The following is an 18,558-nucleotide window of genomic DNA, read 5'->3' on the forward strand; positions in this document are numbered from 1 at the left end:
ACAGCCCCGGGCTGAGATCCCTCCCTCCAGGTGGGGGGGGAGGGGGAAGAAAAAGTAGTGCATGCGTTTGTTGGCTATTGCGGCCGCCTGGGGGACAGTCCCGGGAAGGAAACCCGTGGGGGGATGAGAGGGTTACGAGCGCTGGATGTCGTCCACGGTGGGTGTTGGGCGGGGAAGGAAGACGGGGTTACGGTAAGGCGGATGGATCTTGCGGGTTGGTCCTCCCAGGGCGAGGCGGTCGGGTCCTCCCAGAGTGAAGCGGCGGCGGCGGATGGATGGATGGATCTGCTGCGGTCGGTCCTCCCCGGGTGAGGCGGTCGTGTCCTCCGGCGGAGGGTGACGGTGCGGCGGTGGCGGGGCAAGGCGGGCGGGGGCGAAGGGTATAAAAGGAGAGTCGGCAGCGGGCGGGCGTGTACTTTGTCGGCGGCTGGCGAGCGTTGGGTAGGTTGGTGTTCGCGGCGGGTTTAAAATGGCGGGGCGTGAGGGAATTTCTTCCACATGGCGAGGCGATGGTTTGATGCGAGAAGCCACGGGGGCGGGCGGACGGGCGATCGGTGAGGGCCCCCGGCTCCCCTCGCTGCGGTGCTCCAACTCCCTCCCTCTCCCCCCGGGCCCAGTGCTCACACTGCCCCCCATCCTCCAAACTGCCCGAGCCTTTCCTCTCACCTTAAACCTGACTTCTCCAAAACGTTATTTTTTCACTAATTGTCTTTTTCAAATCCTTTTAAAATTGTCTTTTTTTCCAGACCCTTTTAAAATTGTCTTTATTTTCAGACCTTTTTTAAAAATTGTTTTAAACCCTTTTTTAAAAATTTTTTTCAAACGTTATCTCATTAATTATCTTTAAAATAGCTTTTTTAATCTTTTTTAAATTAGCCATTATCTACCTTTTTAAAATTAGTCTTATCTTCGTCTCTTTATCCTTAATTGTTTTATCTAAATTCTCTGTTAATCCTTTAAATTCTCTTCGTTCAACCTGAGTCTTTTTTCCTCCCTGAAGGGCAATGAATTATTTCTTTCCCCCATTCATCATGCGGCACGGTACTTGCACGTAGGCATGTTCTACCGCAGTCCTAAATTAAAAATGTAAATAGTAATTTGGGGATAGTGGGTGTATTTGCATGTTTTTTTTGTGCTCCGGACAATGCTCCTTCTGAGGTTAAAACGGGTTGCTCCAGGCTTGTTGCGGGAGGGGATGAAATGTTCTACATGCCCTTGAAATGTGCTTCTGCTTCACGCTTGCTTATCTCTCTTGTGCGACCTCTTTCTTCCATTTCTAGTTTGCATCCAGCTTTTATTGGGAGTTTGGAATTACATCCTGGTTTTCCTCACCAAAGCAGTTTAAACTTAAAAAAAAAATTATTCTGTCAATTATCTTTGGAGACCAGATCGCTTCAAAAACTTTCCATCTGCAGTGTGGTAACCTGCTCCCTGGGTTAATTTTAATCTCCGTGTAAATCACTCCAGTTACTGAAGGATGGATATCTCCTTGGCCCAATGGTGAAGGAGGTAGTCATGGTTTCGCGTGTCCAGCAATGTGATACCTGGCACTCGTCAGGCAAGACCTTCACCCGATGTGACTTTGCTATCGAATTATCCAGATCTCTTCACTTTGGAACTATATCCTAACCTCCTAATACATCTTGTGCTATTTCTAACCCTAGCTAGCTTCACCTAAGGAGATAATATAACCCCACTTTCGCGCTCTCTAAAGGTGGGATTATATTATATCCATAGTGAAGCTAGCTAGAGTTAGAAATAGCACTGTGTGTGTTTATCTATATATAATATATATCAATCTCTATTTTATTTATCTGTTATATCTCTATGTATGTTATATATATCTATATTTATATCTATCGTATTTATTAACCTAGTTTTGCATCTCGTAATAGATGTGTTTTACTCTAACTGAGCAAGATTTTTGGTCCATAGAATTTGTCAAGTAGGGAAATATTCCATATTAAAGAAAACAAGTGCTTGCAGACCAAACCGTTCTGGCAAAGGTTAATTTATTTGCCTTTAAATGTTAACCTACCTGTTTTCCTAATTTAGCAATATTCCAAGGGCTACTCTTTCCTAGCTACTTCTGTTTTATCCAGCACATTAAAATTCAGTTGCAGCTTAAATTTTTTTTTGATCGTCTCTTCAGACGTCATTGGAAATAATGTGGTGTCAGTAATGCTGGCAGGGCTGGCATAGGGAGTTGCAAGGTGGCGTTACTCGGGTTGCAACCTATTGTGTGGCGTTACAGAACAGAGGATCGGTGCAGGTTGCTGCATTTTTCCGTGTGTGGAAGATGGAGTCTCCAGTTCCTTCACATTTTGAGATGTGAAACTGCAAGACTTGCAACAAGTCACCATGCGGTCGTTTCTGCGTTTTTTTTCCCCTCTGGCGAATTCTCAGCCGAATTTAACTAATGGGCTTCAGTTAAACCCCCTCCGCAATTGACTGGCGCATCTCATCCACGTTTTGAAATTCTCTTGATGCAGTAATTTTCGGAATGACTAGCGGATTTTTTCTCTTTTTCGCTCTTCCCCCTTTTCTGAGTCAGGGTCTGTGTGCGAGTCAGACTGCACGTAGCCACAGTGCTATAGGGACGTGACTCGATGCGTGGATTTAGTGTTGTAGGCAGAGCATCTCTAATCCCAACATCCAATCGTAATCGACCTTCCCGTGCCCTGATTTTTTGCGGCAGACTTATTTCTAAATGCCCTTTTCCCCATGCCTATGATTTCCATTCCGCTAAATTTTAACGGTGCCATAATAACTGCGGATGCTGGAAATCTGAACTAACACGAAATGCTGGGAACACTGGCAGGACAGGCAGCATCTGTGGAGAGAGAAAAACAGTTAATGTTTCAGGCAACAATATTTTAAAGATGTCTTTGGTAACTAGTACAGGATTCTGACTTGACATGTCAGTACCATACTGCTTTGTTCCAGTACTGCATTTATATATTTGAAATAAGTTTGCAGATGAAAGCCATTTTTCCTTTTATAATCCTGCTTCATCTGTGTTCTCTTCCTGCTCAGAAAAGCAGCTGTCTGCATCAGGACAATTTAAACAGAATTGAGTTTATAGTTTAATGCTTGCATAGCAATAGGTGCTGTACAGAATTTTCCAAGAAGATGTACTCCATCTCCCCTGAACATGAAATCCAAAATTACCTTAACCTCACTACAATTCCAGCTTTTTGAATGCTATATCTAACAGATTAATGTAATTAATCCATGTCGAGTAATATGAACAATTCATTGCATCAGTCTTGCATTAAAACTAATCTGGTAAAATGTTTTTTTATTCAGTTAGAATGTGATGTACTTTATGTATTATAATAAAACTTACTGCTGTGAGAATAAAATGTTGAATAAGTATTATTCCCTGTTGCAATTGTGCATAAACAATTAAACCATTGTAGTTGGGAGTCAGTTTCCAATATAGCTGGTCTCCACTATAATTTGGAGACCTGCTTCCTGCATCTATAAGAACATCAGAAATTGGGAGCAGGAGTAGACCATTTAGCCCCTTGAGCCTGATCCACCATTCAATAAGATCATGGCTCAAACTAGGTCCCTTAATCCATTGGGACATTTGTTGATCCTTTATGGAGATTTGCAACAGGCCAGTATGAATGACTATTCCCTAATTCTCTAGAGAAATCCTACAACTCTGATTAGGTGCTGTGGTCTTGATCAATACCATGAAAATAGCAAATTCTCTCCATTTATCTAGCAGTATATCTCCAATATCATTGTGCTTTGTTGTAGAGGATCACTGCCTTTCAACTATAGGCAGACCTGGACCATGGTTACACTTGGTGCTTAGTGAGCACATTGTTTGTCTTGTAAGTGAATTTAGTGTCTCAATCGAGTTCTCCCTTTTCCTAGGACTTCAGACTCAAGTCTGCCCTTCTTTCCTATCTTGTATTTTAACTGCCAGATTTGGTGTCTAATCACCGTTTGCTGGTTTGCTCAATTCTTTCATTCTCCACCCATTGCTTTAGCCTTCACCAGGGGAGTTTGACTGGTCCTGGAATAGGTTTCTTCTCTACCATCATGGCTGTAAATTGGTTTGAGGTCTGGAGTGGAATTACAGGATTCATGACCTTTAAAAACTATCATTGGATCACTTTACAAGGTTGTTCTGAAGCATTCTCAACCTACCGCCAACCCATCTCAAATCTAGGCAGCCATTTTGAACTGTTGCCAAAGCCCTTGAGTGATCTCCTCAGCCTCCATGACCGATGGCAAAATGCTCAGAAGAACTGACATATGGAATTTCTCCTCATCGGTTTTAAATGGGCAGCCCCATGTTCTAAGATCATGCCCTCTGGGGAGACTAGAACTAATGAGTGAAAACATCCTCTCTGCATCCACCTTGTCAAGTCCCCTCATAATCTTAATATGTTTCGATAAGATCACCTTGCATTCTTCTGAATTCCAATGAGTATAGGTTCAACTTTTCCTCATAAGTCAACCCCCTCATTTCTGGATCAACCTAATTATCTTCTCTGAACTGCCTCCAAAGCAAGTATATCCTTTCGTATATATGGAAACCAAAACTGCACGCAGTATTCCAGGTGTGGCCTCACCAATAGCCTATACAACTGGAGCAAGACTTCCCTGCTTTTATAGTCGGGAAATTGTGTTGGGGAAATTGATGGGATTGAAGGCCGATAAATCCCCAGGGCCTGATGGACTGCATCCCAGAGTACTTAAGGAGGTGGCCTTGGAAATAGCGGGTGCATTGACAGTCATTTTCCAACATTCCATTGACTCTGGATCAGTTCCTATCGAGTGGAGAGTAGCCAAATTAACCCCACTTTTTTTAAAAAAGGAGGGAGAGATAAAACAGGGAATTATAGACCAGTCAGCCTGACATCGGTAGTGGGTAAAATAATGGAATCAATTATTAAGGATGTCATAGCAGTGCATTTGGAAAGAGGTGACATGATGGGTCCAAGTCAGCATGGATTTGTGAAAGGGAAATCATGCTTGACAAATCTTCTGGAATTTTGTGTGTCCAGTAAAGTGGACGAGAGAACCAGTTGATGTGGTGTATTTGGACTTTCAGAAGGCTTTTGACAAGGTCCCACACAAGAGATTAATGTGCAAAGTTAAAGCACATGGGATTGAGGGTAGTATGCTGACATGGATTGAGAACTGGTTGTCGGAGACAGAAAGCAAAGAGTAGGAGTAAATGGGGACTTTTCAGAATGGCAGGCAGTGACTAGTGGGGTACCACAAGGTTCCGTGCTGGGGCCCCAGGTGTTTACACTGTACATTAATGATTTAGACGAGGGGATTAAATGTAGTATCTCCAAATTTGCGGATGACACTAAGTTGGGTGGCAGTGTGAGCTGCGAGGAGGATGCTATGAGGCTGCAGAGCGACTTGGTTAGGTGAGTGGGCAAATGAATGGCAGATGAAGTATAATGTGGATAAATGTGAGGTTATCCACTTTGGTGGTTAAAAACAGACAGACTATTACTGAATGGTGACAGATTAGGAAAAGGAGAGGTGCAACGAGACCTGGGTGTCATGGTACATCAGTCATTGAAGGTTGGCATGCAGGTACAGCAGGTGGTTAAGAAAGCAAATGGCATGTTGGCCTTCATAGCGAGGGGATTTGAGTACAGGGGCAGGGAGGTGTTGCTACAGTTGTACAGGGCCTTGGTGAGGCCACACCTGGAGTATTGTGTACAGTTTTGGTCTCCTAACCTGAGGAAGGACATTCTTGCTATTGAGGGAGTGCAGCGAAGGTTCACCAGACTGATTCCCAGGATGGTGGGACTGACCTATCAAGAAAGACTGGATCAACTGGGCTTGTATTCACTGGAGTTCAGAAGAATGAGATGGGATCTCATAGAAAAGTTTAAAATTCTTACGGGTTAAACAGGTTAGATGCAGGAAGAATGTTCCCAATGTTGGGGAAGTCCAGAACCAGGGGTCACAGTCTAAGGATAAGGGGTAAGCCATTTAGGACCGAGATGAGGAGAAACTTCTTCACCCAGAGAGTGGTGAACCTGTGGAATTCTCTACCACAGAAAGTTGTTGAGGCCAATTCACTAAATATATTCAAAAAGGAGTTAGATGAAGTCCTTACTACTCGGGGGATCAAGGGGTATGGCGAGAAAGCAGGAATAGGGTACTGAAGTTGCATGTTCAGGGATGAACTCATTGAATGGCCTACTCCTGCACCGATTTTCTATGTTTCTATACTCCATCCCCTTTGCAATAAAGGCCAAGATTACATTTGCCTTCCTGATCACTTGCTGTACTTGCATACAAACCTTTAGTGTTTCATGCACAAGTACCCCCAGATCCTGCTGTACTGCAGCACTTTGCAATTTTTTGTAAATAGTTGGGGTCCCAACACTGATCCCTGCGGCACCCCACTTGTTACTGATTGCCACCCTGAGAATGAACCATAACCCTATATGAACCTTCCTCGCAAACACTGGACAATCATCAACTGCCTCGGAACTGACCATGATGGATGCTGCCACCTTCTCCATCAGTAGAAGATTAAAGCATCCCCATCGTGTGACTGTCGCTCTGAATTAGATCCTGGATCACATCACAGGAAATGGGCAGGCAGCCTACAAGATATTCACACACTGGAAGCTTTGGCCTGGATATCCAACTTGGATATTGACATTTGATTTGCTTTGCTGCTATCCATGCAAAAGAAGTGGTCTTGGCAGTGATCCAGGTGTCTTGGGTGTGGTTTTAGAAGGATGAAGGTGTGCTTTCATCTGTATAAATGACTCTTAATCTGCTACAAGAATTTTTGGGTCATTACTACAATCTGGGTCGAGTTCGGTTACCAGCTTCAATATTACTTAAGGTTCTCTGGTCTGAAGGATCAGACCTTGAATGTTACATTGTATATACAGCACAGAAACAGGCCATTCACCCCAACCAGTCCATGTTGGAGTTTATGCTTCACTCGAGCCTCTTCCCATCTTTCCTCATCTAAATCAGCATAACTTGCCTCAACTGCTCCTGGTGGTAGAGTTCCATGTTCTTGCCACTCTGGGTGGAGAAATATCTTCTGAATTCCAATAGTTGATGATTTTGCTGACTTTTGTATTGATGATCTCTAGTTTGGCACGACCCTGCAAGTGGAAACACCTGCTTTGTATCCACTCCCTATCAAAACCTTTTATAATTTTCCATCATCTGCTGGTCACCACTCAGCCTACTCTTCAAGAGAAGAGACCAGCCTGATCATTTTCTGATGGATACAACCTCACATTAAGTACAAGTTGCTTAAAACTTTCACCTGCTGATGAGGGATACGTTCTCAAGATTGCTTGTTTTTGCTGTCGCTTTTAATAAAAGTCTTAACAGTTGTGGTTTTGAGAAGAGCGAGCCCCCAGTGGGTAAATGCATTGCCATTACCAGATAGTGAGCTGTGTGGATGGTCCTGAATTTGGTTCACGCTGTTAACTGATTTCGGCAAGTCCTGGCTGGGGTAGTGGCGCAAAATAAGTGCGATAGCCACCCATGATTACTAATCACGGACAGCTTTGGGAAATGCAGATATGGATGTTGATTTGAGGATGGACATTTTATTGTTACTTCTATTGTTGTGTAGTCTGTCTTGGCTCATGGGTATTTTTGCAAACTGGAACTATGCCCAAATGTCTATGCCATAAAATAGTAATTGCTGAGATTAAAGCTTTCATCTCAAGTAATGTGTTCTGAAAGTTGTAGCAGAAGAGGAGAAAACTTGCTTTCCAGCCTCTGGACGTTCCAGTCCTTGGTCAATGAAGTGTAGTCACTGTCGGAAAATGTGATTCAGATATTGAGCCCAGATGATGCAGTATGTTAGAGTGCATCTGCAGAGAAATGCTTTTCGATCAGCCATTTCTATTGTAAATTCTGTTTTGAATCGCCCAAGTAAATCAGCTGGCTTTTTTTTTTACTGAATCTAAAGCACTATATATGGAGATGTGTAGTGGGCAAGTGCAAAATACAAACATGACTGAGATTTTAAGTAAAGGAAGGATTCTTCAACACTGACTCTTCTGCTATCTTGCATGCAATGCAATGGTATTAATCATTGCCAATACGAATCCAAAGTGCAAATTATGTGGTTGGAAAAATTCCGTCATTCAAGTGTACGTCATTCTCGATTTTATAAAATCTAACTATCACTTTTATAAATGCATTTTGTCCCACAGGAACTGTGCTACATTTTGGTTTCGAATCATCCAATCGGTTTGCAAATATTGGAGCTATTGTACTACCAGCATTTATATAGCCCCTTAATGCAATATCCCAAGGCACTGGATTTAGAGGGGCCCCTTTAAAGATGGGGACAGTGAGGCAGAGGAGTTCAGGGAGAGTTCCAAATATCCAGTTCTGTTGCTGTGCATTCCACGTCTTCTGCTCCACCATTGGTGGCAGAGCCTCCTGGACAGTGGAGCAGAGGAAGTTGGCCAGAACTGGAGGACAAAAGAATGGGGGATGGTAACTGGTGACTTGCACTGGAGGACAGAAGAACCAAGCTGTGTTTTGTACATAAAAATCTAGCATGCACTTTATAGAGCCAGACATTCTGCAATTATTGACTACTGCTCTAGTTAAATTATATGAATACAATTATTTATATTAAGAAAAGGCAGTAAATGAATTTTGCTACATCTTATGAATCTCAAACTGCTTTAAAATAATAAATTGGTGAACCTACTTTCTCTATTCTTTACATCCAGCCTCCCTTTGTAGATGCATATTGAGCCATTGGTGCAAGTTAAGGTCTGAGTTGAGGATCTCTGGTGTCACCTTAAGAGCCAATCTTGGATGAGTCTTGTAACTTTCTCCATCTCAAGTCCAGAAAGTCCAATATCTTCAGCTCCCATCAGATTGATGCCTTGCCACTGATGGCATTGCTTCCTCTGACCACAGCTACTCTGAAATCCTGTTCAACCCTGAGCTGAACTTCAAGCCATTTATCCTTCCCATTACCAAGACCACTTGCTCTTGTGTATGCCCTGATCTCAGTTCTTCTGCTTTGAAAGCATTAAACAGTGCTTTTGCTGCCTCCACACTTGACTACTCTGCACTTGCTGTTCAAAAACATGCATGTAACATGTCCCACTTGCCCATCGCCCTTGTCCTCACTGACCTACAGCAGTTCCCATCCTCCCATGTTTCGATCTGCCTTGTCTGCACTGTCCTCTAACCTGCCCTCGCCCCCATTCCAATCTAAAACCACCTGCCTCTGGTGAAATCTTCCTTTTCTCCATCTCTTCCTGCCCAACAATTGGGGGTGACTGCTTTTTTTTTAAACTGACACAATTCCAGGGAGGTGAAATTATTTCCCTAAACCCCTTCCCTTTTTCTGAAGGCCATCTACTCAACCCCAGCTTATGGCGAACCCTCAATTTCTCCTTCCCAGCTTGGCAACCCATTTTTTCACATGTCTTGTGGAACACCTTGACATTTGTCATGTTAAAGGTGCTCTATAAATGCAAGTTGGTCAGAAGCCAACAGTTTATAGCCTCCAATTTTTTTTCCCCCGTGGGGATATTGACTTGGCATTGACAAGTGTGGTACTGAAGTGCTTATCCTTCAAGTATGAACTTGGTCGAGTGTCAGCATTTGGTGGTGCAGGCCTGGAAAAGAGTCCGTGAATAACATTGTGCTTGGAGTTGATGGCTGCTTGCTTGTGCTTCTTGACCCAAGAATATTGCAAATAGGATGCTAGTTTGTGATTTTAATGTGAAATACAAGTCTTGACTTCAAGAAGACTTGGTTACCAATATGCACTGCCAACTAGTGTATTTAAAGTCATGATACCCTCTACACTTAAGCATAACATTGTAAGGAGTCAGTCTGTCCTTGGTAAAGGTTATCCTGTGAGCACAGCTTTTATATAGGCTGGCTGCTTAATGAATTTAGCTGCACTGTAAAGCTGTTGTGACATATATTATAATTGCTGCAAGTTTGTCAGTTGTACTCAAAGTTATTGGTTTCAATATTGTGCAAGAAGAAAGCTACTCAACAAAAACTGTTAGCAAACCTAATTGGTTCAAAGATTTGTTTACACAATGACCTTAAACTCGTGGTAGAGTTAGCATGACTGCCTATGGCCAAGTAACGAAGTATCCCATTTTTAATTTCAATTAATTTTAGTTGCTTATGTATGGGTGAGGTGTTTATGCCACTTGCTGTTGAAGCACCAGTTTGGCACAGCCTGTAACGTCCCTAGTTTGCACTTGCTGAATTCCTTGAGTTCATTATACACTGACTTTAGTGCTGTGTAATTAATGTGCAGTGCATTATCTGAACTACCTTTTTAAAATGCAGTAGCCATTTTGCACACTGTCTTGCATGTGGTAATCTGAATGACTAGATTAACTATTGTTGGTGTGCCTATCGGGAACACTCCCTTTATTTGCTATGCCATGGATCTTTAGCTTGCACCTGAACCACTTGAATCATTAGGACTTTGGTTTAAAATCTTGTTTTGAATTCAAAGGACAGCATCTTCAATAATGCAGCACTCAGTACTCCACTTTCAATTGGTCTGCAATCCACACTGCCAGGATAAGGGAACTGGTCCCAGTCATTTAAACATGGAGAGCTAGTACATGGATGCCAGTCTTAAAGATCCACTTGTGTCTTAATGTCAACAATCTAATGGTAATTTTGGAGTTCAGCGTGCACTTTTTTAATAATGTAATCTAATCTTAATCAATAGGCCTATCATTAAATGCAACGACTTGCATTTATATAGTACTTTCAATGTAGTAAAACGTCCCAAGAGGCTTCACAGAACCATAATCAATTGATAGCAAGCCAAAGGAGACATTAGGACAGGTAGCCAAAAGCTTGTTGTAAGGAAAGGAGCAGAGTTGACTGGGGAGGTTTAATGAAGGAATTCCAGAGCTTGGGGCCCAGACAGTGGGAGGTGTGGTTGCCATTGGTGGAGTGAAGGAAGTTGGGGTGCACAAGAAGCCAGAATTGGAATGCAGAGTTCCTGGAGGGTTGTAGGGCTAGAGGAGGTTAGATGGGGAGGGGCAAAGCTTTGAAAGGATTTGACCACCAGGATGGGAATTTAAAATTTGAGGTGTTGGTGGACAAGGAGCCAATGTAGCAAGTGCAGTTGAATGGGGTTTGGTGTGAGTTAGGTTACAGGCAGCAGAATTCTGGATGAGCTCAAACTTATGGGAGACTGGTCAGGAGAGCATTGGAATAGTCTAGTCTGGAGGTAATGCAAGCATGGATGTGAGTTTTTAAGCAGGGTGGAGACTGGAGAGATTAGCTTGGATTTTACCAAAGCAATGTGGCGGTGGCAGATGGGGAGATTTGGTGGGAAGCTCAGCTGTGGTTAAATAGGACGCCCGAGGTTGTGAACAGTCTGGTTCAGCCTGCAACAGGGGCCAGGGTGGGGAGTAAATTGGTGGCTAGGGAACATATTCCTAACTCAACCAGAAAATTCCCAACAAAAGCTGTTCTGTTTATATAAAAAAACTTAATTCTTGATGTGTAACTTTAGATTCGGCGTTTATAGTACTTGGGTCTTGCTCACCCTTCCAGTATCTCGTCCCAAGTTTTCAATCTTAATATTTTAAGCCTAGATAGTGAGTGCTAACATGCTATTTGACTGGGAGCATTATAGAATTGTCCAATCCTATACATACATATTTTCCAGCACTTGCACTAGATCTAGAATCGATCTGGTTTCTCTCTCCTGCCCAGAAATGCTGAGGCTCTGTTTGGGTGACCTAATTAAGATTGGCTAGCTCAGTACAGACCAGTTGATCCTGGACCTTTCTAGTAGTGTTGACTAGTTAGGTGCCTCTGATTGAATGCCCAGCACACTGGGTTTCCAGAAATGGCTCAGTAGTGAGAGGTTGTGGGTTCATCCAATCTTAGTGCAGCTTTGGCTCTTTGGTGTTAAAAGGTTGTTTTTGCTCTCGTAAGTGATTTCAAAAGTACTTCACTTGGTGCAAAGCTCTCTGGGATGTCCAGAAGATGTGGAAGGATAGGAATGGAACTTCCTGCCAGGAATGCATTAGGCGATAGGGGTGCTCAGCTCAGTACTTGGCATTTTAAAGAAAAAAACCTGCAGTCACCCCTCTGCCTGTGTAATAATGAATCTTGGCTACAAAAATTAAGTATGGGCCATTGACTAAATACTGCTCAGCACAGACTTAAGTATTGTCTGTTTCTCTCCTTCAGGATAGACTCTGCAGTTGCCATGCCGACCTCAAAAGACGCCACGCACGAAATGGGAACTGCGTTTGTTCAGCGCCAGCAGCTGAATGCTGCCATGGCTGACACCTTCCTGGAGCACCTGTGTCTGTTGGATATCGACTCCGAAGCAACAACTGCACGGAATACTGGCATCATCTGTACCATTGGTAAGTATTGGTGAATAGCCACCAAATGCTTTCTACAGTTCAGGTTTAGTTTGTACTCTGGTATGGAATTAGTTAAGATCTTTGTATTTGATATTTTGACTCTTTTACAGCTGCATGGCTCTGAACAAACTTTTATTTAAAATTTAAATATGTACGAGACATTTGTGGTGCCTTGTTTATTTTAAGTCATGTCTTGAATTTATTGACAGATGTATTCTAGGAACTGTTTGCCACCCTTAGTAGTTGAATCTAAACTCCATTCTTCTCCTGAGCTTGTGATCAAGACTGCCTGCCGCCTTGTAAAGTACACATGCTGTGGTTTATTACAAATGCACATCTTTGCTGCTGATATTTTCCCCAGTTCAAATATTCCTAGTTTCTGAGCCCCTTTTGGATTATCTGCCTAATCTAAAGTATAATTTTTTTTTGTTGTCTCAGCCTGTAGCTTCAATATCGGGGTATATATATAGAGTGATGAGAACTGTGCAAATACTTCAAGCTCATTCACATCTTGAGAGCTGAGGGAAAATGTAGGTGCTGCCTTTCATCCACAGGATTGCAAGGTGTGGTGGCCAGGTCTCTGTATGGCAGTGTTGGGTTTGCTAAAAATCTAGACGTGCAAGATCCTCTTGCGTTCCCCATGTTTGCTTAATCTGATTTCTTCCAGAAAAACACTCCACACTTGTCCTATATAAGGCCAGGTTGACTTAAGTGCTTGGTGATGCTCCCCAATACTTTAGATATCCAGCTCAATTAGGTGGCCTTTCCCCGGGTGTTTTTAAAAAAAAAAAAAAAATGCAGGGTTATATATCTTGGTTTGATCTCATAAATCATCGCCATTTTGGTCTCCAGTAATTTCCTTAAGTTTAGCCACAGGAATGTGACCTGTTTTAGCCCCTTGGGAAATTTTACTATGTTAAAGGGGCTATATAAATTTTTGTTGCATATCTTGTGCAGTTAAATGGGGAGCAAGTGCCTTGTCGTCTATGGTACCTATGATGCCCATCATCCCTATGTCATCTCTATGTAAATTATTCCTCCCATGTTGGGAAGTGCTGGGTCAACAAAAGCACTTTTTTTCCTTTTGCAGTCCCTTGCTTTCAAAGCCTCTTGAAGTTTCTTGCTGCAAAGTTAAGCATTTTGCTTCAAATATAGTGAATGTTGACCAAAGTCTGAATTTGGGTTCCATTTAGCACTCCTTTTTTAAAATCTTGTATTAATCTATCGCATGTTTCCACCTGCAGAGTTTAAATTTGAAACTTCCCCCCCTCCCCATATTTCTTGCACTACTTTTGGCCAATAATTTCCTCCTTGTAGTGTGTTTATTTTCTGTCATTTATATTTTTCCTTTGAAGGTCTAGCTGCCCACCAATCATGGTTTCCTCATTCCTTCGAGATTTGTTTTCCTAAAGTTTGACCTGTTGTGCTTGGGATGCCTGTCTGCTCTTTGGAGGTGCTGTTATGACACATCCCCCCCCCCCCCCCACACACCCACACACCCACAATCACCATCCTGGGTTTGATGTGTCTCCATTCTTAATGAAGGTTTCTTTAATTGTGTAATCAATACGCTGATCAGAAATGTTTTGTACTCCTTTCATCAGGACCTTCCCATTTATCCTTGTAGCCTTCCTTAACAATCGTGCTTTCCTTCTCATGCTAATCTCTGCCTGATCTGGTGGCCTAAATGGGACCTGATAGCTTAAAGGATTGCTGTTATTTCCACAGGATTGCACTTTATCTCTACCTGATCCATTCCTTTCTATGTTGATTTGTATACTTTTCCTGATTCCTGATTGTTGCATCCCTTCAAGTTTATCCTTTTATCTATGAACTTGGAAATGTTAGTTGCATTTCCAAAGTTATTGTATTTGATCCCCCAGTGGATCAACCATAAGCTTCTGTCTTTACTCTTGCTCCACATTTTTTTTTTATTTGTTCATGGGATGTGTGTCGCTGGCAAGGCCAGCATTTATTGCCCGAGAAACATAGAAATGATCAGAGCAGAAGGAGGCCATTTCAGCCCATCGTGTCCACCACACGGCCCTCAGTCAGTAGCCCTGAAGGTTACATATAAACTAATGAACAATAGCGGACAGGTAAAGAGCATCCGCCCCAACCAGTCCACCCCACACAACTGTGACACCCCATGTATCACCATTTTATACTCCACCCTATCCAGAGCCATGCGATCTCCTGGGGGAAGCTTAAAAACCCAGGTGTATGTCGTAGGTTTGGGAGGTGCTGCTGAAGAAGCCCTGGCGAGTTGCTACTGTATCTTGTGGATAGTACACACTGCAACTAAGGTACGTCCCATCACGCCTTTGGTTGTGAAATGTAGTGTGTGGTAGTATCACATTGTATTTCTCCTCCTTTGTCAGAGGCAAATGGAAAATAAATCAACAATTATCTGCTTGGTTGAAACTGATGTTTCGCTGCTTACTTACTTCCAGGACCTGCCTCCAGATCTGTTGAGACACTGAAGGAGATGATCAAAGCTGGGATGAATGTGGCACGGATGAACTTTTCACATGGTACACATGAGGTAATCTGAATTATTCAACTCTAAACTGGAACGCTGTGTCAAACCTTAGTGGAGCACTAAGCCATGCAAGTCAGAAGGTTCTGATTTGATTCTAGTCTGTGCAGTTGGCTAACTCCTCCAGGGTGACAATTTGAAGCGTGGAGAGTGCGGTCAACCCTTGGCTAGGGACGGGGAAATTTGCCAGTGTTCATGCTCCTTGCAACTATTTAGTTAATGTGGATATTTGGCAAGCTTAAAATCTTTGACTACAATGCTGTCTATTGAGTGGTAGTTGTCCAGGCTCACGAGGATTGGCCTTGATGACAATGTACTGGAGGACTACTGTTTGCTAGCACATAAATCTAGGCTGACACTCGAGTGCAGTACTGTTACTTCCATTAACACAATCAGTTGAACCAAGCCTTTCCCTGACTCTCCAACTCTAAATATACTAACCTCTGGAGCCACATTTACTTAAAAAAAAAAAACATATTTACAAAGTGCCTTTCATGACCTCGGGGCATCCCAAAGTGTTTGCAACCAATGAGGTACATTTGCAGTACAGGTTGTACCTCTCCAGTCCGGGACTCTTTGGTTGGGCATCATTCCCGGGGGGGGGGGGGTCGTCACGACCCACGCTGTCACCTGGGGCTGACTGCTCCTCTTCTCCCTGCTCTCTCTGGTGTTCCCTCCTTGGCTGGGTCAGCGCGAAGAGGGAGCGACGAGTGGCCGCTGCCTGACTGAGGCGCTGAAGCTGGGCCTGAGCAATGCTACGCAGTAGGCTTCTGCGCAGAACGTACCCGGTAAGTCGAGGGTACTGCTGACAATGCTAGGGTTGGCATCACCTCCCGTGGTCTAGAAAATTCTTTGGTCCGGCACTGGTCAGGTCCCAAGGGTGCTGGACTGGAGAGGTACAACTGTGTATAGTAACTGTTGTAGGAAAAGTGGCAGCCAAATTGCATACAGCAAGCTCCCTAAACAGTGATGGCAAGATAATTTGTTTTTGTGATGTTGATTGAGGGATAAATATTGGCCAGGACACTGCTTTGAAATAAGATCATTTACATCCACCTGAGGGCAGGAAGGGCCTCTGTTTAACATCTGATCCAAAAGACGCCACCTCTGACAGTGCAGCACTCCCTCAGCACTGCACTGGAGTGTCAATCTAGATTTGTGTGCTCAAGTCTCTGGGGTGGGTCTTGAACAAATTTGAAAAAAATTGTCTTCTGAAAATCAATCTTCCTACAGTAGGAAACAAATTGGTGTAGCACTTTTACAATGTCAGTTTTCTTGTTGTTGAATCTTTTCTTTTCTACTGTTGGGTAGATTAAATAACTCTTCAGGTTTATGCTCCTGAAATTGTTTCTTTCGCCAGTCTCTGTTGGTGGCTGGGTGGTCGTGGGAAGGAGAGGTCCATGTGTCGACACTGGCAAAAACACTATGCTGGGTGGATTAAGGTTAATTTGCCAGTAGCTCTACCTAAAATAGAAGTTTCAACCTTGGTCACCAGGGGTGGTTTTATATTTAGATGTTGGGTAGAATTACACTAGAGGTATTCCAACTTTACAAAGTTTCCTCTGAATCTTTTAGCTGAGTAAATGGGGTGCCAGTTTTAAGTTGGAGGTTTTGTACATGGAATGATTGCAATGGACGTGAACACTTGCATACTGTTGAAGGAAAGCTTTCCGTGGCTGGAAAGTGGATAGCAGACTACCACAAGGTCAAAAATAATCAAATTACAGTATCTATTGATGACTCTTTCCTCAGTGCCTCAGGGCATGGTAGCATTTTAAAAGGTCATTCTGACGAACCAGGTAGTAACAATCCATTAATTGGCAGCTCAAAGCAGATGGAGCACATCTGATCTTGGAGTATCAAAGATCAGGATTTTGCATGCTTGATCTATCCAATGCAGGCTGGTCAGTGAGGTCAGCTGACTGTCTGCTTGACCTTTTCAGATGTTGAGACTGGAATGTGTCACTTGGTGTGCATGTCTGTACAGCAGAGGTCAAGTGAAATGGAATATGTTCCATTGATCAAGCTCGACTATTTATAGGTTCTCTGGCTGTGCTGTGCAACAAATTGTATCCCTTCCACATGCTGCAAATAAGCAGGGTGTCCTGTAGTAATGGACATGGTAGAATAGATGCTCCAAATAATGCAAAAGATGGTTTAAGGCAAGTAAAACATCAGCCATGATATTTAGTGGTGCAGCTTCGAAGGGCTGAATGGCCTGCTCCTGCACCTATTTTCTATGTTGTAGAAAATCATGAGAGATTTGCCCTATTTAAGTTCCTACCCACTTGCTTTACTAATTTAACTTGAGTACAACTAGTGCACAAGTGAGGTGCACACCTTGTGGTCATAAACAGAAACCTAGAAAATAGGTGCAGGAGTAGGCCCTTCGAGCCTGCACCGCCATTCAATGAGTTCATGGCTGAACATGCAACTTCAGTACCCCATTCCTGTTTTCCTGCCATATCCCTTGATCCCCCTAGTAGTAAGGACTACATCTAACTCCTTTTTGAATATATTTAGTGAATTGGCCTCAACAACTTTCTGTGGTAGAGAATTCCACAGGTTCACCACTCTGGGTGAAGTTTCTCCTCATCTCAGTCCTAAATGGCTTACCCTTTATCCTTAGACTGTGACCCCTGGTTCTGGACTTCCCCCAACATTGGGAACATTCTTCCTGCATCTAACCTGTCTAACTAAACTGTCAGAATTTTAAACATTTCTGAGATCCCCTCAATTCTTCTGAACTCCAGTGAATACAAGCCCAGTTGATCCAGTCTTTCTTGATAGGTCAGTCCCGCCATCCCGGGAATCAGTCTGGTGAACCTTCGCTGCACTCCCTCAATAGCAAGAATGTCCTTCCTCAAGTTGGGAGGCCAAAACTGTACACAATACTCGAGGTGTGGCCTCAAGGCCCTGTACAACTTTAGTAACATCTCCCTGCCCCTGTACTCAAATCCCCTCGCTATGAAGGCCAACATGCCATTTGCTTTCTTAACCCCCTGCTGTACCTTCATGCCAACCTTCAATGACTGATGTACCATGACACCCAGGTCTCGTTGCACCTCGTCTGCTACCCACTTTCCAACCACAAAGCTTTCATTCAATACTCTGCAAGTGTTCATGTCCGTTGCAATTATTCCAGCTACAAATCCTCCAACTTAAAACTGGCATCCCATTTACTCAGCTGAGAAGTATGTTTGATACTCTTATTAACTTGGGCGGCTTACTGAACATTGTCCTTGCTACTGAATTGTACTTCGGAATAGTGGGTGGGTTTGCTTTTGGCTTTATTCACTTCAACATGCAATGTGAGATTCCAATGCTCTTCCCAGAGATGAAACAATGTCCTTCCCCAGGCACCATTTTATCTACAGCAATAGATCTCTTGTAGAATTAGTATGATCTGTTTTGAATTGTATGCCAGCATTTTTCATTGCTGTCTTACTCACCTGAAAATAACTTTGCAGATTTGTGCCTTGGCCTCCAGTACCTCTCAGCTGGCTAGCTTCTCTTCCCATGAGTGTAGTCAGTAAATGCTGGTGACTTGACTGGGGAGCATCACAGCAGAGCTCGCTGTTTTCATTTTGGTTTCGAGCAGGAATTTCGAGATAAGAATCTGAAGTAGGAACTCTT

The 18,558-nt window shown here is 43.2% G+C and overlaps 1 protein-coding gene across 3 annotated transcripts in view; it reads left to right on the plus strand.

Annotated features, from left to right (window-relative positions):
* Positions 1–239: 239 nt before the first annotated feature.
* The window catches only part of pkma (pyruvate kinase M1/2a), a 38,322-nt gene continuing 20,003 nt past the window's right edge, over positions 240–18,558 (plus strand). For 2 of the 3 annotated variants that reach the window (XM_070865071.1, XM_070865070.1), the window contains exons 1-3: positions 240–308; positions 12,202–12,383; positions 14,837–14,928. In XM_070865071.1, the coding sequence (XP_070721172.1) occupies positions 280–308; positions 12,202–12,383; positions 14,837–14,928 (303 nt within the window). In that variant the 5' untranslated portion in view covers positions 240–279. Of the gene's footprint in view, positions 309–369; positions 442–12,201; positions 12,384–14,836; positions 14,929–18,558 lie in introns of those variants that run through there. The other variant, XM_070865072.1, reaches the window with a different exon arrangement.

Source organism: Pristiophorus japonicus, chromosome 21 (genome assembly GCF_044704955.1).
Source record: "Pristiophorus japonicus isolate sPriJap1 chromosome 21, sPriJap1.hap1, whole genome shotgun sequence".
NCBI classification, from domain to species: domain Eukaryota; kingdom Metazoa; phylum Chordata; class Chondrichthyes; family Pristiophoridae; genus Pristiophorus; species Pristiophorus japonicus.